The sequence below is a fragment of the Bos indicus x Bos taurus genome, chromosome 29 (genome assembly GCF_003369695.1).
Source record: "Bos indicus x Bos taurus breed Angus x Brahman F1 hybrid chromosome 29, Bos_hybrid_MaternalHap_v2.0, whole genome shotgun sequence".
NCBI classification, from domain to species: domain Eukaryota; kingdom Metazoa; phylum Chordata; class Mammalia; order Artiodactyla; family Bovidae; genus Bos; species Bos indicus x Bos taurus.
This window is the reverse complement of record NC_040104.1, coordinates 26,134,965-26,159,516: the sequence shown is the minus strand read 5'-3', so window position 1 is coordinate 26,159,516 and position 24,552 is coordinate 26,134,965. Positions and strand designations below refer to the sequence as shown.

Below are 24,552 nucleotides of genomic sequence, written 5' to 3'. Positions count from 1 at the left end.
GCCACAGCCGTTTATCCAGTGTGGAATTGGCAAAGAACAGGGAAGCAAAAAGCATCAAGGAGGGAAAAGAGTTGCCAGAGAGGCCTCCCTGCTCTAACCTGGGACTGGACCACAGATTTTTCAGGGCAGCACAGAGCCTTTACAGAGGCAAGAAATCAGGAATGGATGGCATGGCCACATCTTTGAATGAGGTGGGCAACCCGGTCCTCTGTGAAGCAGTGTGATATAGTGGATAAATTGAGCTTTTTCCTTTCAAATACAGACATAATATGGGGCCAGTGTTACAATCTGAGATTCATATTCTGTGTTTGTCACTTTGGAATAATAGTAAAGTATCCCATGGGATAACTGTAAACTTGAAATGGGACTTAATGTCCAGCCTGCTGTTTAAGTACTCATTGCAGGTTGGTTCCCCTCCTCCTCCTCTCTGCTGAGCGTAGATTCCTAAAGGAACTGGACACGGTCATAAAGAAAACATGCTATGGTATAAAAAAAGAATCGCACAAATAAAGAAGGAAATAGATTTAAGTTAAAGAAGCAGAAGAGACCTGGACAAAAATCCACACACAAGAGTTGGAGATCAACATTTCCAAAGGGGCATGGCAGGCTTTGACAAACAGGATTCATCATTTCCCTAAGGAACAATGGAGAAGAACAACTCCTTCATCCAAGTATTTGTGACAAAGACTTACACCTGGGGTACCTCTGAGCCATCTGTGAGCTCCACTCCCCAGACTGAGACATCCTCAGTCCTGGATTAACTGAGACAGCTCTGGTTTCCCAGGTGCGGTCACCAGCATCTCCTCCTTGAGTCAGAACCCAGAGGTGCTACACAGATGGACCCATCCTTTAAACGGCTGCAGGTTGTGCCAAGTTTTCTGAGACCTGGAAGAGGAGGTCTGGAAGGCCTCAAGGGCAGCTGACATGGCAAATAAAGATGGGTAGCACATACCGAGCCATCAAAAGCCACCATAAAGCTCAAGCCAACTCATATCACTCTCTACCTCACCACCATCACACCCTAGTAAGAACAGCACCCTTAACTTGACCAAATGGGAAAACTGGATGGAGACCAAGTAACTCCTTCCGAGTGTCAGAAGGAATCCTTGTGAACACTGTACTTTAAAACTTGGGTTCTGTTGTGAATGGGGTGGGACAGCTGCTTGCCCCAAAGCAAGCCCCTCCATTCCTCTGAAACTTTCAGCAGAGTCTGCCCCACAAACTAAGGCCACAAGTGAATGTGTAGCGGGTAGGAAGTAAGGAAAAGAGCTTCAATTGGATCCACCCAGGAGGGAACCGAAACATCCCTTGGGATGAGTCAATCCACAACTCAATTCACTCAGACTGAATTGAAAGCGCAGGATTTCAAAGCCAAAGGTGTCCATGAGAACCAAAGATACCTGAGCCATCTGCATGAGGGCACTGGACTTCACAAACTGAAGAAGGGATATGCTATGTCTGAGTTCCTGAGTCCTTCCTTACCCCAATTCGTATGCTGAAATTGTAATGCCTGATGTGATGGTATTAGGGAGTTGATGATGTCATTAAGCAGAGCCTCATGAATGAGATTAACGCCCTTATAAACGAGGACCCAGAGCGCTAGCTCGCCTCTTCCACCATGTGAGGACAGAGCAAGAAGTCGGCAGCCCACAACCTGGACGAGGGAGCCTTTACCAGAATCCAACCAGGCTGGCACCTTGACCTTGGGCTTCCAGTCGCCAGAACTGTCAGCCATAAATTTCTGCTGCTTATAAGTCACCCAATCTGTGGTGCTTTATTATGGCAGCCCCAAAAGACCACCACAGGGTTCGAGCTTGGTCTTATTTAGATCTTAAGGGCTGATGGACTCTAGCTAAACTACATATGTGTTGATAAAAGAATATGAAAGGTGAGAAGTAATTCTGGGAAGGAAATAATGACCTTGGAAGTTGGTGGATGGTCAGGGAAGGTTCCAAATAAAAGCGACCCAGAGAAAGAATCGGTGTCTGGAATGTGAGTAGGGGGCAAGAAGATAAGGGGCAGAGGGCTTATGAAGAGGGAAGCTTACAGAAAAGCACGGAGGAAAGAAAGGGCTGGTGTGTGCTGGGGTTTGGGGGGGCAGCGCGGGAGGAAACGAGGCTAGAAAAGCAGGTGCGGCCAGCCTCAGCATCACACTATGAATACTGGACTTGGTCCGGTCCTCCAGCAAGGCAACAGTCATCCTGGGGGCTGAGAGTAGAGCTAGAGCTGAAAAGCAGAGTAGCTTCCAGTCTCCAATGATACAGGCTCCCAGCCAACCTTTTGAAGCTGATTCTTGTCAACATCCTTGCGCATCAGGACCACTTCTCTCCTGGCCTGGGAGCAGCTGCTATCTGTCCATTTAGCATCCTTCCAAAGCAGAGCTTCACTTTCACTTTTCACTTTGCTGCCTTGGAGAAGGAAATGGCAACCCACTCCAGTGTTCTTGCCTGGAGAATCCCAGGGACAGGGAGCCCGGTGGGCTGCCCTCTATGGGGTTGCACAGAGTCGTACAGGACTGAAGTGACTTAGCAGCAGTAGCAGTAGCAGCAAAGCAGAGCTGGGTCCTGCTCATGGGGAACAGCAGCAGGTACCAGAACAGATGCTGCCCCGCAGTGCCCGACTCATCAGAACAAGCAGAGAGAGTGCAGCAAGTCAACCTCAAATCATCCACACCCTGCCTCATCCAGAGTGCCGGAAGGTTCCAACAGCCCCATTGCGAGAGGGACTCTGCTTCCTGTGACCATTCCGGGTCTAGACAACAGTTACGAAATGAGAAGACACAGATGGGTTCTCTGAAACACGCATGTTGCTTTTTGAAAAAATGATGTTTAAGGGAAGAGGCGTAACAAAGAAGCAGAAGGAAAACCCTGCTGCTCTGGGAGCCCGTGGTCAATGTCTCCAACACGTATGTGCAGAGCCAAGTGGGCAGGGCGGTAAGGCTGCCATTCCTGGCACATAACCTGCGTGTGTGTTCTGGCTCCACTTGCTGTACTTGCTAATGAGAAGAAGAAAGTGGTTCTCCCACAAACCACTTCAAAGGCCAGGAGCAGATGTCCCACTCCCCATCCTGGAAAGATGGCAGCTTGTGTGCACGTGCTAAAGACCTCAGTGGGCAGAGGTCATAATCGGAGATGCTTTTTGCTAGACAAGATGATTAAATGCCAAGTCTCTCAACTCCACAGCATCTGCTTTTCAGCAGCTGGGTGGAGAGGACTGAACTATTAGCCACGTTGATTCCTCTCCACCAGATGGTCATGTAGAGATCAGCCCTGTGGGACACCCCAGAGCTGGACCAGATCAGCTGAAACCATCAACAGTAGCCTATCTGCTAGTTACGGTGGACTGATACATGCCAGGCAGCAAAGGCCTGGCAACGGCTTTATTTAATCCACACAGCACTGTAAGTGAGGCAGGACTACTTTTTACCAACAAGGAAACACCAACTCATGGAGATTAACTAATCGGCCCAGGTAACATAGTAAGCAGTGAGCACAGGGTTTGCTAGGTTTGACTGCAAAGCTGCACTCTTAGTCACCAGGCTTCAAGCCTCCCACAGGTAGAACAGGCCTAAATACCTGAGGCTCACCAGGGATACCAAGATCTCTTATCAACACAACACAGTGATCAGAGGTGGAAATTCATGGAAATTCTTTATCCCTGTACCAGTTCCCTCCATCAGTTCCTTCCCTGTAGACTCAAGGTGAGGTTTCCCTCCCAGCTCAACACCCCTGGTGCCTGTCTCGGTGTCTGGCTCAGGCCGGTATTTGCACCCTAAAAGAGACTTATTTCCAGAGACTTTATCAGTATTTGCACCTGAAAAGAGGCTTATTTCTAGAGCCCTGGAAGAGGTGTCCAACTCAGCCAGAGGGGTAGGCAGGGCTGTTTCTTTTGGCAACCGAACTTTACTGCAACTCCCCGGTGGTGCCTGATCAGCTAAAATCTTTATTAAGATTTTGCTCAAGGCTAGTGGTGGGAAAGTGGGGGTGAGGAGAAGGCAAGGAGGAGTGTCAGGCAAATAATAGAAGAAGATGTCTTTGGTCAAGCAGGAGACGACAAGAGTGAACATCGACATTTTAGGAATCAGTGAACTAAAATGGGCTGGAATGGGTGAATTAATTCAGATGATCATTATATATCACCCACTCAATGGACATGAGTTTGAGCAAACTCCAGGAGCTAGTGAAAGACAGGGAAGCCTGGTGTGCTGCAGTCCATGGGGTCGCAAAGTGTCAGACACGACTGAGTGACTGAACAACAACAACAATCCCTTTATCAGGCTCATCAGAAACAAAATGCATCCAAAAGGAAATCTAGGTGAGGGGCTGGGCTTGCCTGGTGGCTCAGAGGTAAAGAATTGCCTGCAATACAGGAGCTGCAGGAGAGGGTTTGATTCCTGGGTTCGGAAGGTCCCCTGGAGGAGGAAATGGCGATCCACTCCAGTATTCTTGCCTGAGAAATCCCATGGACAGAGGAGCCTGGTGGGCTGCAGTCCATAGCACCAGGACTCTGATAGAAAGCCAGACCTTGCCTTTGGGTCAGTTTGGAAGTCCTGTGCCCAGCACGCCTCCAGGGCAGGGCAGACAAGCCCATTATTCAGTTCTTCCTCTCTTCCCACCCCTCCCTGCAACTCCACCTCCTTCCATCATCTGGGACTGATAAGACATCATTCAGGGGATGCGCATGTGCTTTCAATTAGATTATTTCCCAACTAGCTCCTGTCTTCTCTCTCTTTCAGAACTAAGCACATCGTGGGAACAAACACCAGATTTCAGGTTTCCTCCACGATCCCCACCCCCTTCCTTTCCTGCATATGGACTTTGCATGATACACACACACACACACACACAATGGGATCCCAGTTCACTGTGTGTGGGGGGGCAGTGGGCATCTATCTGGCTCGGGCCTCGTGCAGTTAGGGAAAGCAGTCGCTCTGTGGCACAGTGCTAAGGACTGCATGTCTGTGTTCCCTTCTCCCCAAATGCAGACATTGTCATGCCAGTGTGATGGATGTGGAGAGGGGTCTTGGGGAGGTGATGAGGTCATGAAGCTTACAGGGGAATAGCAGTTAGCCAAGATGGCGATAGTCAGGCTCTCTCGCCCCACATCCTATAAACAATGACTTGGCCTGGTTATGAAACGGCTACGGTCATTTATGGCAATGCGCACAAGTATCATGACGTACTAACTTGGCCACGTGCCACCTTTGTTCACGTGTACCTATATAAACACCACCTAAAGCAGCCCGTGCGTCTGCTGCAATGGCCACAGCAGAATAAAGCATGTCTGCAGTTCCTATGGCTCCTCTCATTTTCTTTCAGCTTCCCCACTCACGCCTTGCCTACCCTACGTTCGGCAATCAGCAAGACAAAGGTGGAGCTGCCTCAGAAGAGACAGGAGAACTTGCTTCTCTCTGCTCTCTGCCATGTGAAGACACAGAAAGAACACAACCCTCTGGAAAGCAGGAGGTGGGCTCTCACCAACCCGATGGGGTTGACACCCTGATCCTGGATTTCCCAGCCTCCAGAGCTGTGAGCAATAAACCTGTGTTGAATCACCAAGTCTACAGTGATGCGCCATAACAGCATGAGCAGACTAAGACACACGGCTATGAGAGGCAGTGATGCCGGCAGGTCTCCCAGTACCAAGTCTGCCTAACAGGCTGACTTGTTCTACAGAAAAGCAGCTGCCCTGTGGCTTCTCCCCACAGCCAGGTGGATCCTGAGTTGGGCCTCCCCACGTGTAAGCTTGTTAGAAAAGTTAACTATTAGAAAAGGCACTCAGCCAGAGCCAAGGCGGGGGGGGGGCGCGGCGGGGGCAAGCAGACCTTCTGTAGCCATGGGTTACACGAATACGGAGAGAAGCACAGTCTGGGCATCCCTTTAGCTTGAAGTCAGATTCAATGAAAAGAAATACTAGCTGAGAATAATGAGGACGAGATTCTATTTCTGTCAGGATGCTACAAGGACATCATGAGGCAAAAGGCCAGGAGGAATGGTTGAAATGTAAGATTTTAAAAACCAGCATCAACAACCCCTGGTGTGCTCTGCTAAGTCGCGTACCAGAATTCATGGAGGAGGAGGTGGAGGGGAGAGCTGCCCCGAAGTGGTTACACTGAGGTCTGGGGTAAGATTACCTGGGCTCAAGTCCTGCTTTTTCTGCTTTATGTGTGACTTTGATAATTTACCGAACTTCCTACATTTTCGTTTCCTCATCTGTAAAACGGGGATAATAACATGACCTACCGCAAGGAGACTGACTTGAAGATTAAGATAATGCATCCATACCGGGCCTAATTACACATTCAATAAATGTTAGCTGTTGATACCTTTAACACACAGTAGGTACAAGGATATAACTGGCGTTTCCCATATCCTGGCACGGGTCCTCACAGGATGCGGTAGACGCCAAGCTGAGTCAAGAGAATTAATCAGTGAGCAGGCCTAGTTTTTATTTTCAGGGAACTGAGGTGATCCATCCATGTACACAAGAGCATCCAGAAATAAAAATGAGACATAGTTGCCTTGTTGCTTCGTCTCCTCTGAACAATTAGATTCATGCTTCAGGTCTTAAACACTCAGGAGAAAACCAACCCCACGTTAGCCATTTTACGACAGCACCAATAACAAAAAGCATCACACACATAAAACAAGATGCAGGTGAGGTGGGATCAGGGCCAGGATAGAGCAGGGAGTCAAACTCATCATAAAGTTACTATAGAAAGCCATCTAAAAACTCACCTCTCTAAATCAGAATGGACTTTGATGTCCAAGCAATCGAAGACAAAAAGACTCAATGAGATGCAGAAACATTAAGTACAACTAAATCTCACACACACACACACACACACACACCCCTTCAGCCCCAGGCCACTCTCAAGTCTCTAACACTCAGCACTTGGTCATCAGCCAAAGCATGTTTGGTTTTCCCAAACCGCAAACATGTCAGGGAGCGGAGGACCAAAAGGAAGTGCAGGCAGGACAAAGGGGATGAGGGGCCGGGTTGAAACCATGCTTTGCGGGACGTGGACAAGGTCTAACCTAGAGATCTTTTTCTGACCCAGAGTGAAGCGGATGATTTTGCTTTGTGATGAGTCCTTGGAAGATGCACTGCATGACAGGAAAGAAAAAAGTGGAAGAGATGCGTGAGAGGAGAGAAGATGCGTTAGACAAATTATCAACAGGAGTCCCGAGACACAGCAAAAAAGCCTCCGGGTTTCCCTCTGCCCGATTTTTCTACAACATGCAGCCTTCTTCTTAGGTCTAATTTGATAAAATTCCAATGTAAGGAAATTGCTGTTCAAGATTATCTAAGAACTTTTGTGGTTTTCTTTTTCTTAACTCCAAATCTCTTTTCTGCCATCAGTCACTACACAGTCTTCTACAATGAGACCCTAAAGCCAGGGGTCTCTGACAAGTAAACTTTGTACCTTTCTAAAGTATTCAGATGTTTCTACTCCACATGCTTATTCTACTGGAGTGCTCTTTGGAGGAATGTCCTGAATATCCCACTAAGCTGACCCTAAATAAGGGTGGTATGTGTGCTCAGTCATGTCTGACTCTTTGTGACCCCATGGACTGTAGCCCACCAACCCCCTGTCCATGATTTTCCAGGCAAGAATAGTGGAGTGGGTTGCCATTTCCTTCTCCAGGGAAGCTTTCTGACCCAGGGATCAAACCCACATCTCTTGTGTCTTTGCATTGGCAGGCAGATTCTTTACCAGCTGAGCCACCCGCAAAGCCCAAATAAGGGTGGAGATGTTTTCAAGTTTTGCTGGTCTTGGGAATGTTTGCTCTCCATGGTATCAGCAATGACCATTTCAAATCTTCTGAACTTGCTATGTTCTGGGCTTTGAACCATAAACTTATGAATATAAAGAATCATGGATGGACTTAATAAATGGCTCAACTTATTTACTGCCTTATGAAAGAGAGAAATATTTATCTTTCTTGTGTCCATACCACCTATAACATGTTCATAACAGGATCTGAGGTGAGAAATACAATGTTGGTGTCACAAAACCTAGGATGTGAAGGAAGACAGAAGAGAATGAATTTTTAAAAAAGCAATTCTTTTTGTATTTTTTTTCTAAAAAGCTAAATATTGATACGATGTAAAGGAGACACAGATAGAGAGGAACTTCACGAGGTAAAAGGTGGATTGACTTCTCACCCATCATGTAAATTAATGAGAAAAGCTGATGAGAAGAAAAGTGAGTCTCCATTTAGTTACCATGGAGGAACTACTTTCTCCTTCATGCCAGTATCTCAATTTTCCTTGCTCAGCTTCCACAACTCTTCTTTTTTTTTTTTAATTAATAAACATTATGGAAAAGTTGTCAAGTTTTAGTATTTGCTCTCTTGAGAGGGATGATGTTTAGGCATGTTTGTGTCTAGTGGAGCTCTAAGGAAGGATCAACACAAACCTGGTATTTGGGGGTTGTATCAACATTTGACGTTAATGATCAAGGGTCTGAACCATTACCCTTGGGATCTGGGCTATCAGAATTCGGGGATAGAAATACAATGGAACTAAGCCAGAGAAGTGACTTTATTGTTTTTAAATTTACAGCCAGTGCATGAGTATGGAGTATCACATCTCTAGACTTTGAGAACAAGATTATCCTCCAGAAGGAAAACTAGAAAGCATCAGTATGTCACGGATAAAACCAGTCATCTGCTAAGGTAACCCAATACGGGCCAAATAAAGGGTGAAGGAGGACACAGAACGATTCCAGGGCCCGACTTGTCTCATCACCACATTGCAGGGTCGGGGGGGACGATGGCAGGAACCACTCTGAAAAAAATGGACATTAAAACCTGGCTTAAGTGAGTGTGGCTGTTCTTTAGGCAAAGCATCTATTTTTCGCTCTTGCAGTTTTTTGACCATACCACACGGCATGCGGGATCCTTTTTCCCTGGCTAGGGATGGAACCCGTGCGCCCTGCAGTGGAGTGGAAGTCTCAACCATTGCATGGCCAGGGAAGTCCCCCTAGGTACAGCATTTATGAACAAGAGGATGCTTTTTCTTACTGGGAGATGGGTATCCTGACTGAGACATCTGGTTCTTTTGAGAGGACAAAAGCTTACTGTGGCGAAGGATGCCTCGGGCTATCAAAGCTCAATGACACAAGCCCAGTGTTTTTCAACACGTGTTCCTTGGAACCATATGCAATGAGACCCTCTTATAAGAAGAGTTCCATGGCTCAGTTTGAGAATGCTTTCTACATCTTCTTCTGAAGATTCCCAGGGTACACATGTCCTTCCCCCTACTCCCCCCAGGTTCCTTATCTCAGTAAATGCCACCATTTGCCTAACCACTCAAGCCGGAAATCAAGGACTTATCTGTGATTCCTCCCTCCCTCACTCCAGTCAATCTACCTGTAGTCCTGTTGGCTCATCCTCTAAAATAGCCTGAACTGGTCTACCTCCATACTTGCTCTTCCACCTTGATCTAAGCCGCTGTCACCGAGAGCAGGGATTCCCCCGCCTCTGAGAGCTAATGCCTGACGATCCGAGGTGGAGCTGATGTAACAGTAATAGAGATAAAGTGCACGACAAATGCAGTGTGCTTCAATCATCCTGAAACCACCACCACCCTGCCCTGGTCCATGGAAAAATTGTCGTCCACGAAACTGGTCCCTGGTGCCAAGAAGGTTGGAGACCGCTGACCTAGAAGATCACAAAGCCTCTTAAGCTGGGGTCATTCCTTCTATTCTTGACCCTTCCACAGTCTTATTCTCTAGAGAGAAACAAAAGTGATTTAAAAAAAAAAAACAACCTGTAAATTAAGTCTCCTTCCTGGTCAAGACTGTCCACTGGCTTAGTTACCTTTAGAATGAAATACCAACTCTTCAGCCTGTATAGCTGTCACTATGACCTTGCTTCAGGGCTATGGGACTACACAGCTCCAGGGGTGACTGGTCACACTGTCTTTCATGTCAATGGTGGCAGCTCTCTTTGCTTATAAGGCTGCCTTTCACTTCACACTCCCCTTCGCCCACGGAGCTCCAGCTACACTAGCCTTCTCTCGGCTCCTCCAACCTGCCCAGCTTACTCCTACCACAGGGCCTTTGCACCAGCTGCTCCCCCTCTCCCTGATCTATGCCACACCTGCATGGCTAGCCCCCATCACTCCTATTTCTACTTTGGTGTCAGCTCCTCCGAGAAACCTATCAACCCAACTTAAATTATGAACCCAATCCCTCTGAATCCCATTATCTTATTGTACTACCACTTCTGATATTTCTCTTCCCACTTTTGCCTGCCTCCTCCAGTAGGATGTAGGGAACAGGCACCAATTTCCCCCCCATAGAACCCTTCCCCTGCAAGTTGCTCTCCAGGGAATATGCACTCTGCAGCATGCAGTGTGGGATATGATGCCCAGATCATGTGATCATCCTGACCCCACTAGGGATCACAGAATGGCTTCATCCAGGGGGCCCTTCAGGGCAGAGGTGTGGAGGCTGGCTGCCTGGCTGTCCAGGGCTCATTGCTAGTCCAGGCATCCCTACTGGCCCACAAATTTTCACAATGAAATTGGATATAATTAGATAATTAATTAGGGGTTCTGATTTACATCACATCTGTCACTGCTGGTTTTAACACAATCACAATTGGGAAGCAGCACTTCTCCCGGGGAAATACAGCTGTGACCATTAACCATCTCGAGGGCAGCTGCTTTGTTTCAACCACTTTGTGCTTCGCCCAACTACAAATGGCTACCAAGGGTATGACGGTGTGTGAGAAAACCTATGATTATTAGTGCTGGTACTGGAAGGAAAAAGCCATCAATCTGTAGCACATAGTCAATGAAATCAACCAGTCAATTTGAGTGGTGGCATTTAGGCTTGATAGCTAAAGTGTTATAGCTTAAAAAAAAAAGCTTTCTCCAAAACTTTGCTATGAGTCAAAAACTTTCTAGTTCCTAATCCCCTCCTCTATATTTTCCCCCTCATTAAATGTTTTATGAGGTGATTTTTTGCGGTGTTGTTTAGGAATGCAGCTATTAGCATGTGAACCCAGTAGACGGTAACTGTTCTGTCGTCCTGCTGGTATACCATTGTTGCAAGATGCTCTGGAAACACCAACAAAAACTCGGTCCTGATCCAAACAGCAGAGGGCCATAGCAGACACTGCTCCTCCGTCTCCAAGGTCAACAAAACCCAGGCACACTGACTGGGAACGGCTCCCCCTCGTCCTGCTAAAAAACACTTGCTATCTTTCTTCTGGGTTCTCGGGATTTCTCTTCTGGCAAAACAGAGGTATCTGCTGGAGAACTTCTGCCTCCACTAAGCGAAACTGCTTTGTATGTATAACACTGAACACCCAGCCTGTAGGCTGACACGCAGAAGAAGTTTGAAGTCTATTTTAGGGGCTGTTTATTGCCTATGAGCATGTGTGTGTTAACAGGCTCGAGTTTAAGGCAGGAGCGCCTGGCGACTCTGATCTCTAATAGCCCCCATCTCCACCAGGCACATCCATTTCAAGGTCATGCTGATTCCCCACAAACTACTGGTAGTTCTCAGACCTACAGAAGCGCAAATGCGAACCACATGGGGCGCAGGCTAGAAGGGGGTCAGTGTGAAGAAGACCCTGAGAAAAGCCGAATTATCAGTTGATGAGGAGCACCCACCTGGACTGCATCTCGGCTTGTGCTTTTGACGGCTGATGTGGCGCTGGTTGGTGAGGCTGGCACGGGGCTTGGGGGGTGGCTGGCACCTGCTGCTGAGGAGGGCCAGCCTGGCACTGGGAGGGGGCCCCTGCCACCTGGGACCCGGGGGGTGGCAGTGGCGAGGGGAGGTGCGGCTTCTGGGGCGGCGGTGGCTGCTGCTGCTGCTGCTGCTTGTACCGGGAGAGGCTGAAAAAGAGGCCTAGGATGGCCTTGAGATTTCCATTCCTGATCTCTGCAAGACAATAGGGAGATTCTGGTTAGAGGAGGAAGCCCTTCTGGGGAGCCCTGTCTCACACCCTTTTAGGAGGCAGTATCAGCCCCCGCATGAGTTTTAATTCCTCTAGGATAGGACAGATTTCCTGAACACTTAATTGGTATCACAGTCAATTAAAATCTGGCCAGAGAAATTAGCTGATTTCTCCCCACTGGGATTACAGTGGGTACCTGAGGCAAGTTGCAACTGGGATGTCTGGCGAGCGCGAGGAGGAAGTTCTCAGTAAGGACACAACCGAAAAAGACAGAGTCCCGAGCAAGACTGTGCTTGTCCAGAATGCAGAGGAAGGGCTCGAGGGATGGAGGCACCAGGGGAAACTCACTGGTGTCTACACAGCACCCCCAAATCCCAGTTCCATGCTTCAAGCCACCCGGAGCGTGCCAAGTAGCTGCCGGCCCACTCCAAAATCCTCACCTAACCTTGCTCAATCATCCTGCCCTCAGATACATGGCTGTCTCCTGTCCATCAAATAAACAACTTGAGTTTGGGGTGGGTATGGGGATAAGCCATAGGGCTTGCTTCCGCAAAGAACTCACATTAAAAACATTTTTTCCCCCTACATTAAAAAAAAAAAAAAATGTGTGTATAGAGTGGGGCTAAGAAAATTTTTCATTCCAGATGGAATTTTTCAGATTTTAAAGTGTATTTGCCTCAAGGCGTGCATAAAGAGCTTCAGAGAAGGAATGAAATATTTATTTCCAGGCAGGAGCTATGGATGTAATGGTATATCTCCTTGGGCAATCCCTCCTTTTCTACAGTTCTTTTAACACCAGATGCTGATGGCCAGGGTCTAAAGTGACCCTGAGGGTAAAACAATATGGCCACCCAGCATGTGGGACAGAGAAGGGGGAACCTGGGGGCTCCCTCTGCTTCATTTCCACCCTTCAGTTCAGTTCAGTCACTCAGTCATGTCCGACTTTTTGCAACCCCATGGACTGCAGCAGGCTTCCTGTCCATCACCAACTCCCAGAGCTTGCTCATGTCCATCAAGTCAGTGATGCCATCCAACCATCTCGTCCTGTTGTTCCCTTCTCCTCCTGCCCTCAATCTTTCCCAGCATCAGGGTATTTTCCAATGAATCAGTTCTTTTATCATGTGGCCAAAGTATTGGAGTTTCAGCTCCAGCATCAGTCCTTCCAGTGAATATTCAGGACTGATTTCCTTTAGGATTGACTGGTTTGATCTCCTTGCAGTCCAAGGGACTCTCAAGAGTCTTCTCCAACAACACCATAGTTCAAAAGCATCAATTCTTCAGCATTCAGCTTTCTTTATGGTCCAACTCTCACATCCATACATGACCACTGGAAAAACCATACGGACCTCTGTCAGCAAATTAATGTGTCTGCTTTTCTCTACTTCCACCCTTAGGCTGAATGTTTCTGAATTGGGAAGGGAGTTAAAGGGAATGGGGTTGGAGGAAGGGAAGCCCCCACCCCCGGTGTGGGTAACACACATCTTCAGGTTACCCAAGGCTTGGCAAGAGGATGCTGATAAAGGAACGAGAGTTTCCTCCAATGGCCAGCTGAAGGGCAGAAGGCATGAATGGGGTTCTTTGAGAAGCAAGGCTTATCCCCTGTTAGCCTGCCAGTGCCCTGGGTGTGATTTGCTGACTAGGTCAGGCTGAATTACTTCCTGTTGGAGAGCTCCTCTTTCCAGGCTCTTGAAGAAAGTGACAATACAGACTACTAGAATCCAGCTTTCACTCTTTGGGAGCTAGCTTGTGCTAACTGTGGGAGAAAACCATCAGGAGCCCGGCTTTGGAAAAGCAAGGCATGAATTTCAGTCTGCTGCTACCACGTTCTAGCTTGAGCAAGTCACTGAATCTCTCTGGGCCTCACCTGACAACACTCACAGCTTGCCCTGCTGCCAAGGTGCTTTTGCAGATCAAATCTGAGCAGACAGGGGAAGGCACACTGGTAAACGTCTTTCACCGGTCCTGGTTCCTGTATGACAACCACAGCTCCAGAATCCTGTGGGAGCTTCCCATAGAGCTCCAGCTACATGCCTTAAAAATAATGGCTTCTGCAGAGAATGGACGTGTGGACACAGTGGGGGAAGGAGAGGATGGGATGAACTGAGAAAGTAGCATTGACTTATAATACACTACCGTGTGTTAACAGACAGCTAGTGGGAGGCTGCTGCATAACACAGGAGCTCAGCTCCGAGCTCTGTGATGACCTAGACGGGTGGGACAAGGGCTGGGGTGGGACGGAGGCTCAAGAGGGAGGGGATATATGTATACTTTTAGCCGATTGACATTGTTGTACACCAGAAACTAACACAGCATTGCAAAGCAATTATCCTCCAATTAAAAATTTAAAAAATATTAAAAAGGCTGACTTATAATCAGCATTAAAAAAAAATTTTTTTTTTTTTTTCACTATGTGACATCTTATCATATGGCATTTTTGAGAGTGAGAAGGAGACACTCTTAATTACATTAGGACAACAGGTATAAGCCAGGGCTCACCTGGACAAGTAAAGATGCTTATAAACCACTGTGTGCGATGCAGGGAGCACAGAAAGTTCCCCAACTGTGGGAAAATCCCCCCCTCTCCCATTTCTTTGGGTAAGCTCAGCTTTAACCATTCACCCCTGCTTCCTTCTCCATCCTAAGGAAACCAAAGCAGAACACATCCACGGCCTGCTCTGCCGCTGCGTCTAAATGTTTTGACAAGGACACCAATGTCACAGGACGTGAGGTCTGGATGGGATGATTCAGTCTATAGACTGAGGTTTTGCAAGATGCAACCTCTGAGTCTCCATGTTCTTCTTGAAAATGGGCATTTTCCTCGTGGGAAGGTGGAGGGTAAGGTGATGTCCCCCTGGTTAACTCAGCTGGACAATGACGGGGGGCAGGGCCAGAATCAAGGGCTGGCAGGCAGGGCAGGACCTGTTAAGGAACTCGGGAAAACAATTTCCTCTAAAAATAGAATTCCCTGGATGATGAAAATAGAGCTATAATCATGATAGATGAAATCTATGTAAGATTTCAGTGTCTTTTATAGAGCTATTACTAATTAGCATATACCAATGAAGCTTTTCACATACATGATCTCATTCAGTCACCCAATATGGTATAACTTGGCTTGCTTACATCCCCATCACATGTCATGAATTTAAAAGCACCCAGATAGTGGATAGTGTTTTACTTATTAAGTTAGCTCACAGGCACAGAAATATTCTTTATTCTCCTTCTATAATAGAAGTATTCTTTTATTATGGAATGTGTCAAACATTCCATAATACATTTTTTAAAAAACCACGCAAGAAAAACAAAGGCAGGAGGAACTAACAACTCCACAGCAAAGCCAGAGGATCAGGAGTTGCTCCTGCAAAAGGTAGGTGTGTCCACGCCAGCTCCCTCACAATCCACCTGCCCAGCCCAGGGCAGATGAATGGACCCGGATTTGTCATAGTCTCTCCCTATGACGTTCAGTCATTTATTGCTCAGAACTGTTCTACTCTTCCCAAAAACCTCTTTTTATTTGTGAAAGGGCCCAGTGCTCTCATGAATACACTGTTTCTTAGGAGGAAGCATTTTTACTATAGGGATCACTGATTGTTAGAGCCACAAAGACCGGGGTTTGCATTTCTCAAGTCCATCATTTGAAGACTTCAAAGTTTTTCCAAGAGTTAACCTCTCGGAGCCTCATTTTCTTCTTTAAGTGTGTGCCACACCTTCCCCATAGGGATGCTATGGAGATTAACAGGATTAAATGAGAAAATAAAAGCCTGTCTCTGTACTTCCTTGTTTGGTTCAGAAAAGAAGGTTGTTGTACCTGCTGCCTTTGGAGAGTACAGGGCTCTTCACCTACAAGAAGCCTAAGGAGCTGTCCCTCCTTCCTACACATCCCCTCCAGACAGTCATAGGCCTCAAGAAGAAAGCCAACCATGATCATCTCATTTTAGAGAAAACTCAGTAAGCATCTCTTTTTAAAAAAGAAATCAGCTCTATTGAGGTATAATTTACAACCACAAAATCAAGTGTATAATGATCTTCAGTAAATTTAGTAAATTCTAGTTTTAGATTCTCCAGCACCCTGAAAAGTGCTCATCTGTAATCAAGTCCCAAACCCATCCCCTCAGGCAAATTCTAATCTTGTTTTCATTGATTGGCCTATTCTGGGCCAATTTCCTGTAAGTGGAATCATGTGACCTGTAGTCTTTTGCATCTGGCTTCTTCCATGGAAGAATTCAGGAGACCTGGGTTCAATCCCTGGGTCAGGAAGATCCCCTGAAAAGGGAATGGCAACCCACTCCAGTACTCTTGCCTGGAGAATTCCATGGACAGAGGAGCCTGGCGGGCTACAGTCCATAGGGTCAAAAAGAGTTGGCCATGACTAAGCAACTACACTTTCATTCTTCCATGGAGCATGTTTTTAAGGTTTACCTGCGCATATTGCTAGGTGTTGTCCTGTTATATGGATAGACCACATGTTATCCATTTCAGAACACAGACTCAAGCAGAGTGAATGCTCTGTTTGGAGTTAAGAGACACACAGTTCATGCCATGGGTGGTCTTTAACAGACAGTATCCAAAATAGTTAGAATTGTGTTCTTTTCTTATTTCCAAATGGCATTTGTCTGTGTGCCACAAGGCCTGGTAAGCTGGCTACACAGGCTCTCTAAAAACAAAATCCACCAGCCCACAAAAATGTTACCCCATGACACTCCCTACTGCTACTGCTAAGTCACTTCAGTCATGTCCGACTCTGTGTGACCCCACAGAGAGCAGCCACCAGGCTCCCCTGTCCCTGGGATTCTCCAGACAAGAACACTGGAGGGGGTTGCCATTTCCTTCTCCAATGCATGAAAAGTGAAAAGTGAAAAGTGAAAGTGAGGTCGCTCAGTCCTGTCTGACTCTTAGCGACCCCATGGACTGCAGCCTACCAGGCTCCTCCGTCCATGGGATTTTCCAGGCAAGAGTACTAGAGTGGGGTGCCATTGCCTTCTCCGAGACACTCCCTAAGGCTTTGGAAAAACAGCATCATTTTATTTCTGATCAACTATCCTCACACTCTTGATCTTTAGAAAGAATAAAAAAAAAAAAAAGTAGACCTAGAGAGAGATGGGCTTCCCTGGTGGCTTAGATGGTAAAGAATCTGCCTGCAATGTGGGAGACCTGGGCTTGAATCCTGGGTCAAGACGATCCCCTGGAGAAGGGAAAGGCAACCCACTCCAGTATTCTTGCCTAGAAAGAGAGAGAGAGAGAGATGGCTTGTCTAAGGAGACACGAGCTAGCGGGGCATCGAAACCAGGACAAAAGCCCTGCTCTGGTTTCTCTCCTATGGCCACCTGCCCATAAACTGAAGAATAAACTGTACAGACCATAGGCCAATTCCCACTAAAATTCAGTATTGCCTTGACTCAATCGCCTTGGGTTCCGACTGAACTCTACTCCCACTCACTGCTCCTAATCTGCATAGATGCTGTAGAGCATGTTGGGCAAGATGGGAGAATAACAGAGTTATTTTCTTTCAACATTATTTAAAAGAGACCTCAAGTCTGATTTACTTAGGCACAAGCATTGGAATAATCGAATACAAAGAAAGCTGCTTTGTAGGGAAGGGATTGGGAGCCAAGGCAAGGCTGCCTACACTGTAGACTCAGGATTCCTATTCAATCCCCTTAAGCCATGGTGTAAGGTCACCCCGCTGATTTGGGGCTGTGGATCCTATCTGTGCCGTCTATGTAACCCCACTGGGGAAGACCTTCTGTTCATCAAGCCCATCAGTGCCCACAGGGGAAGTGGATGAGGCGGTGGGAGTAGAGCCCACAGCGCCCCCTGCTGGCAAGGGACAGAAACGGTCCCGCTAACTGCAGAACTTCAGAGACCCCGAAGGAGGACAATGGAGACAATCCGCCTGCTGCTTTTACCCTAAGGGTCCAAAAAGACCTCCGGTTTCCTGGCTCCAAATGAGAGGAGAGCTCGGCATCAGGTCTCTGGCTATCAGGGCCACAAACCCAGGTTTGAACTAATCAAGTCAGCAACCTGGGATTTGCGCTGCTTAGAGAAGATTCCTTTCAGGGGGGATCTTCCCTTCCCTTCAGGGGATCTTCTTGACCTAGGGATCGACTTCATGCCAAACCCCTATACTCCTTGTCAGAGGCATCTGGAAGCATCATCCTGCCTGCAACCTGCAAGACTGATAGAAAGCAAGTCCTCTGTGCCCATCACATTACTATGCCCTAACATCTATCTAAATTCCCCTTCACCTTCCCTTTCCGATTGGTGAAAGCCTACTCATCTTGTAAAACCCAAGGGAAGCATCACTATCTCTGTGACGCCCCCTGACGGCCCCAGGTAGAGCTGACTGTTACCTTTCTTTGGGTACCACTGACTGGATCCTGTACATCCCACCGGCATAACTCTCTTATTAATTGGAATTGAAGCTGGTTTTGTACGACTGACACGACTCTCCATGTACCCTGGTGCCTAGCACTGCCCCTGATATAGGATGTGCCTGGCAAATGTGCGCTGGATAAGAAAAGCCTTCCCCTCGCAACCTCTGCTTCCTCATCCCGGGAGAATGGGCTTAGGGCCAGGCAGCGGAGATGCCAAGTGTTCTCAAAACTCCCGGGTATAATCTCAAAGAGAGACATAGAAAAGTGGAATATATGAGTAACAAATAGTTCAGATTTTAATGGAATCTGATCAGCCAGATGAATAGTCTAAATTGTATTCCTACAAGGAAAGTTGATAAGAGCACCTACCTCTCAATCACTTGATATTATCAGATCTTTCAATTTTTAATCATCTGATGCATGAAAAGTAGGTGTATCAGGTTACTTTAGTAGTTTCCAGAATGTTAGGTGAAGCACTTCTTCCTATGTTTAATGGCCATTTGCATTTCCTCTTCAGAGAATAACTTGTTGTATTGATATAACTCCTTTTCTATTGAGTTTTTAGGATCTCTTTATGAACTCTGAAGATAAACTTTGTCTCTAATCAGTGAACAATTGTTTTTATTAAAAAAAAAAAAAGAGAGAGATTAGATTTGTGGTTACCAAAGGTGGGGGTGGGGGAACTGGATGAAGGCACTCCCTTCATCCAGTATAATGTACAATGTACCAACTTCCAGTTTTAAGATAAATAAGAACTAGGCATGTAACGTACAACATAAGATAATTAACACTGCTGCATGTTATCTATAAAAGTTGTTAAGAGAATAAATCCAAAGAGTTCTCATTGCAAAAGGAAAAAAAACCCAACACTCCCAGGGATACAGGCCTTCCTCCCAGGGACAGGTTTACAGACAGTGGTGACAGAAGTGTGGTAGGAAAGGGGCTGAAGGGATCTAGACAATCACCCAAGGCAGAGTGAGGCCCAAGCTCACAGGACTCTGGCCAGTCTCCAGGAGCAAGTGGATGGGTCCGACCTTTGGAAACACCGAGGAGGTGCGAGAAGCTGCAAACTAGCAGTGTCTCCTCAGGGCTCACCTTGGCCTGCAGCCGTGGCTCACAGGCTTTGGCTGTCTTGCCCTGGAACGAAGGTTCCCTGTGGCTCTCTCACAGGCAGGTAGGTCAGGGCAGGGCCCTGAGCTGCTGAAACGCTTCAAGGACAGGTGCATACACCCTCCCGGCTTCCAAACCTGCTTAAGTCACTGGGAAAGAGTGGCGATGTGCCTGTGGGGCTTTCCAACCACTGATTTTTTTTTTCAATCAGAGGAGGAACCTTGGGGTGCTCAATCATCTTCAAAAGCAAAACACAAAGCATTAATATGACATTATTCTTTAAACACTATAATGATTTTCTAGTGGTAATGCACGTGGTTGGAAGTGTGGGTAGTGGTGAGCAGTAGACAACACCAGGCCTTTAAATCAACAGCTGTCAGTAGCTTGATCAATGCTTACCTGCGGGCCTCCCTTTTGCTACATGTAACATTCTCTTTTGGCCTCAGTTTCCTCATCTTTAAGACGGGGTAATATAATCCTAACCTCAGAAGGTTGCTGGGGTATTAAATCAGGTAAAAATTGTGTCTGGCTCTCAGCCCAGTGATAGCACATGGTGAGTTTTCAGTATATGATTTCCTTTCCTATAACTGAACAGTATGTCAAATGGAGGTATTTCCTATAACCCTGAAATTGTGACTAAGACTCATTTGAGGATAAAATGCTCTCAGTACTCTTGATTTGTAAGTTCTAGGAACTGACAAAACTTGGGGCCAGTCACCCGCTCCCCCACCCCCACAGGACTGTGCTAGTCCAGAATCAGTCTTACCATCAAAGACCAGTATCACCCACTTCGCCCCACCCAACCCCAAATCAGGAGAAGATCCAGATGAGAGAGTGGCACTGAGGGTGAGCGAGGGTGGTCGTGACTGATGATCTGAGAGACAGGGTATCCCCTCCCGTCACCCAAGGAGGAAGAAGGTGGGGTCCGTGCACTTCTTCAAGTCAAGGGAGTAGAGGCCCCAAGAAAATTTACTCCAAGTGGTGGGGCTGGCACCCCAGGGCCCCTTGGGGACACCTGCTTAGAAGAGACTTGGCAGAGCTGCCTGTGGGCCTCCTAAGCTGGAAACAGCTGGAGAGAGACCATAAGGTGGGGACATCCAGGTGCCGGGAGGTCTGTTCCATTGCTACAGCCAGAGGACAGAGCCCACACATCCCTGCTGCTCAATGGTGGGTAAGGCAGGACCCACGAGGCTGAGGTCTACAGCTTTACTGGGACCACCTCAGTGTACGGACAGAGAGAGTCCTAATCAGGGGGGATGGGAGGTGAATGCTGCCAGCTGGGGGTGAGCTGGAAAAGCTGGTCAAATCTCCCACCAGACCACCAAGACCACCAGACCCTGGAAGCAGCGTGGGATTGAGTGCCCGGTCGGCTGGGCACACAGACACCCCCACCCGGGACAGTGGCAATGATAGTCACCCAAGAGAATGACAGCAGCTTCATCACTGGCAGAACTCTGCTTCTCTGCTCTGGCCCCGATCCTGGCTGCTCAGGTGCAGGGACGAGGGAAGGGGAGGGAAGGCATCATGCCCCACCCCCCTTCAGTCCTCCAAAGCCACCTGCTCTGGGGGGACACCAGGAAAAGGCTTTGAGTTGGAGATTGAAGTTTAAAAATGAACAAGACTGAGTCTTAAATATTGACATAAATCTACTCTTAAATTTATGACATAAAGCCTTAAAAGCACGTGCATGCATCTGAATCTTTCGCAACTCCATGGACTAAGGCTCAACAGGCTCCTCTGTCCATGCAGTTTTCCATGCAGGAATAATGGAGGGGGTTGCCATTTCCTCCTCTAGGGGATCTTCCCGACCCAGGATGGAACCTATGTCTCTTGCCTCTCCTAATAACTGTGCAAGACTAAAGAGAAATAGGTTCTGGCCCAGATTCTAAATGAGCCTCAACCCAGCAGGAAAGATGGGGGTTAGCATAGCACAGGTGGGGGCAGTTTCTGAAAAACTCACTTCATGGTTATAGCCCAGTGACTGATTCTCAACCCACTGGTTCCAGTCTGTTCTTCTCTGCTCAGAGACTCACAGGGGCCACATCCCACCACTGACCAGGGGCCAGGGCTGGTGCCTCTGCAGGATGTGCCTTTGGGAGCTGCCCAGCATCTTCTGAGACAGTGTCTGCTAGAAGAAAGGTTCTGCATCTGTTTTGATTGCTTTCACCTGTACATGGCATGCTGGGATTCAAGCTGCTGTCCCCAGACACCATGAACGTGAGCTCTGAAATCACCTGGGTTCAACACCTTGCCCTGCCACTCACTCACTATAGGCTTCACAATTCCATTAAGGCAAAATCTCCTCATCTATAACTTGGTCTATTGTAAATTCCATCACCTGTTGTGAGAGCTGAAGCTGATGCAGATAAGAGCCTTCAAAGCACGTGCGTGTGCATTCAGTCGTATCTGACTCTTTTGTGATTCCACGGACTGTAGCTCACCAGGCTCCTCTGTCCGTGGAATTTTCCAAGCAAGAATACTGGAGTGGATTACCATTTCCTCCTCCAGGGGATCTTCCTGACCCAGGGATGGGACCCAGGTCTCTTGCATCTCCTGCATTGGCAGGTGGATTCTTTTCACTAAGCTACCTGGGCGCAGTTGATACTTATTCATTCAACAAACATTTGTTGAGTAGACTCTCTATGCCTTAAGGTATAGAGAAGATGGGGCAGGTGGGCGCGGGGGAGAGCCAGGGCAGGCAGAAGGCAGGACAATGGGTAGATGGATGGCAGGGTGGCTAGGGTCACCTTCAGACCACATGAGATGGAGCTGGCCTACAGTCTATATCCCCTGGAGCTCCTTCTGCTACGCATAACTTGTAGAAGCCCCTGATGATGCTCTGCTGTGAGGGCACACGCCTGGGATCTAATCACGCCCAGGAACTAGAAGGAATGTGTGCCTGCCACCTACACCAGCACCAGCACTCTCTTCCAGGAAGAAGTCATGTGCTCCTTGGAACAGAAATTTGCATCTCCCTACGTCTCCATGAAAATACGACCAACAACCACCCACGCCCCAGCAAGGTGCATGGCACATGCCATTCAGCCCAGGTCTCATCCCCGGTGGAAGAGGGCCCACAGCCCAGACCAAGCAATCCTCCGTGGACCCTTCTCTCTGAGCTGAGATGAAGGCTGATCACCAAGAACTCACTCAGAGACTTCTGGAAGCAGCAATGTGATCGTGTCTGACCCGGGACAGCCCCAGCCTATTAGAGGTCCCACTTGGGGAAATGCCATCAGAGACATAAGATACCAATAGTGGCCGCCCACCTCCAAAACCGAGACTACAGTCCAGAAACCCAGCCAGGACAACCAAGCTTTCACCACGCAGCAGGGCAAAGGTAAGGAACAGGGCCCAAAAGGTTCACGTTTGCAAACTTACCTGCTCCACGGGGCTGCGTCTTTCCTCAGCGCTCCCCGCCTCCCCACCCTAACCACCCGAGTTGACGCTAACAGGCAACTTTGCGAAACACAAGCATGCTAGGGTGGTGTCATCTGAAGCCCACACGGCTCTACCTGTTCTGGGAAAACTGGAGGCAGGTGCAGCTTAATGAGTTTGGGAGGATGCCGGGGCCTGTGGCAGCCTTGGAGCTGGCAGCTGCTTGTATTTACAAACAGGAGACACAGAGAGAGAGAGAGACAGCGAGTTTCCACAGCGAGACGTTGCCTGAGGAGGCTAAGAATTCAGACCAGCCATCTCCAGACCAACACTTAATTGAACAGCAAACCACCAGCAAACACTAATGTGTTAATTAGCCACCAAATTGGAGTTAATTAAAAACTAATCAGGATGTCAGAATGGAGCATCTCATTAATAAATCACGTGCTTTTTTTTTTTTGGAGCTAGGCAAAGTGCTGCTTCTTCTAATAAAAGTAAGAGATAAGGATTAGGCATCTTTCCCTGGGAACCTGTACGATTTAAATATGTTCTGTGGTTAAGTGTTCTCTCTCCCACAGATAAGGCCTGGCTTGATAATTAACTGACTCTCCGGTCATGTGAATCAAATCGGCATTGTGTGATGAAACCCTTCTCAGAGAGAACCAGCTCCGTCTTGACTGCTCCCTCTGTGCCAGGCGGACAAGGCTGGAGTGGTTGGACCGGCCCTCTCGGAGTGATTCTTCAGGTTGTCCAAAAAGTGGCATCCTCAAGTGTAGACAAGCATTGAGCAATCTCACAACCAGAAAGAAACAGGACTGGAAGAGCCTACCAGGACCCACTGGCTAAACTCTATAAACATCATCAATAAGTAACAGCTGGGCATTTCGAACAGTGAAAGGGTACCTTCATGACAAGGGCTCACTCACCTTCCGCAGAGAGTCCCTGGATGTTTATTCCCTTAGCTGCCAGGAAATTCAAGCAGGCATCTATGTTTTCAATCTAGGAGGAAAAAAAAAACCAATAGTATACACTCATTAAATGTTTAGCCTTCTCCAGAGCCATCGCTTATTAGGAACAAGAGGCTATGTCAGAGAGAGGGTTTATTGTGCATTTTGCTAAGTTTCTCGAAGAGGAAAAAAATGACATGAAAATGCCAAATGGACAGATGGATGGATGGATGCGGGTCAGGACTCTCCTTTGTCTATACTTGCACAGGAAAAGGTTACCTAATATCCTAACCACACACAGTGCCAAGAGTCGAGGCCTTGGATTGCTCATGGCTGCCAAAAATAACCAGGGTGAAATCGGAGCTCTCGTGTGGATCACTGTCACCAGCGCTATCCTGAACGCTTGAGCAGCTGCCAGAAACATGGAGGTGGGGATGAGGTTAGGAGACCCACCCCCCCACCAGCAGCTGGGAGAGGTTTCCAGCCCCCGAGGAGGCGAACAGTCAAATATAAAAAGAGTGAATGGGAATTTCAGCAGGAATCTGGGTAGTGTTGACTCACAAAATTCTCAGGATGGCAGGCATCGCAGAGGACCGAGGAGAGCTGCCAGCTCACCCAACCTCTCTGTCCTTTGTATCTTCTGTGGCAAGAAGGGACCCGGCCCCACCCGAGTCTGGGAGGCCTTCCAGGCTTTCCAGGGTGGACGCTACCGCCAAGGGCAAGCTCACGTCCCCCCGGCCCCCCCACCACAGGAGAGAGCAATTAGGTCATTCCCAAAGGTCTAATTTGACTTCAGTTGTCAGGGTTAATTACTTTTAGGTCTAC

At 47.8% G+C, this 24,552-nt stretch overlaps 1 protein-coding gene across 10 annotated transcripts in view; it reads right to left on the bottom strand.

Moving 5' to 3' along the window:
- NAV2 (neuron navigator 2) overlaps positions 1-24,552 on the bottom strand; it is a 796,404-nt gene that overhangs the window by 228,900 nt on the left and 542,952 nt on the right. For 8 of the 10 annotated variants that reach the window (XM_027531913.1, XM_027531906.1, XM_027531907.1 and 5 more), the window contains 3 exons: positions 23,707-23,779; positions 11,632-11,902; positions 7,038-7,106 (listed from right to left, as the gene is read on the bottom strand). In XM_027531913.1, the coding sequence (XP_027387714.1) occupies positions 7,038-7,106; positions 11,632-11,902; positions 23,707-23,779 (413 nt within the window). The remainder of the gene's footprint in view (positions 1-7,037; positions 7,107-11,631; positions 11,903-23,706; positions 23,780-24,552) is intronic. The other 2 variants (XM_027531909.1, XM_027531911.1) reach the window with 1 other exon arrangement.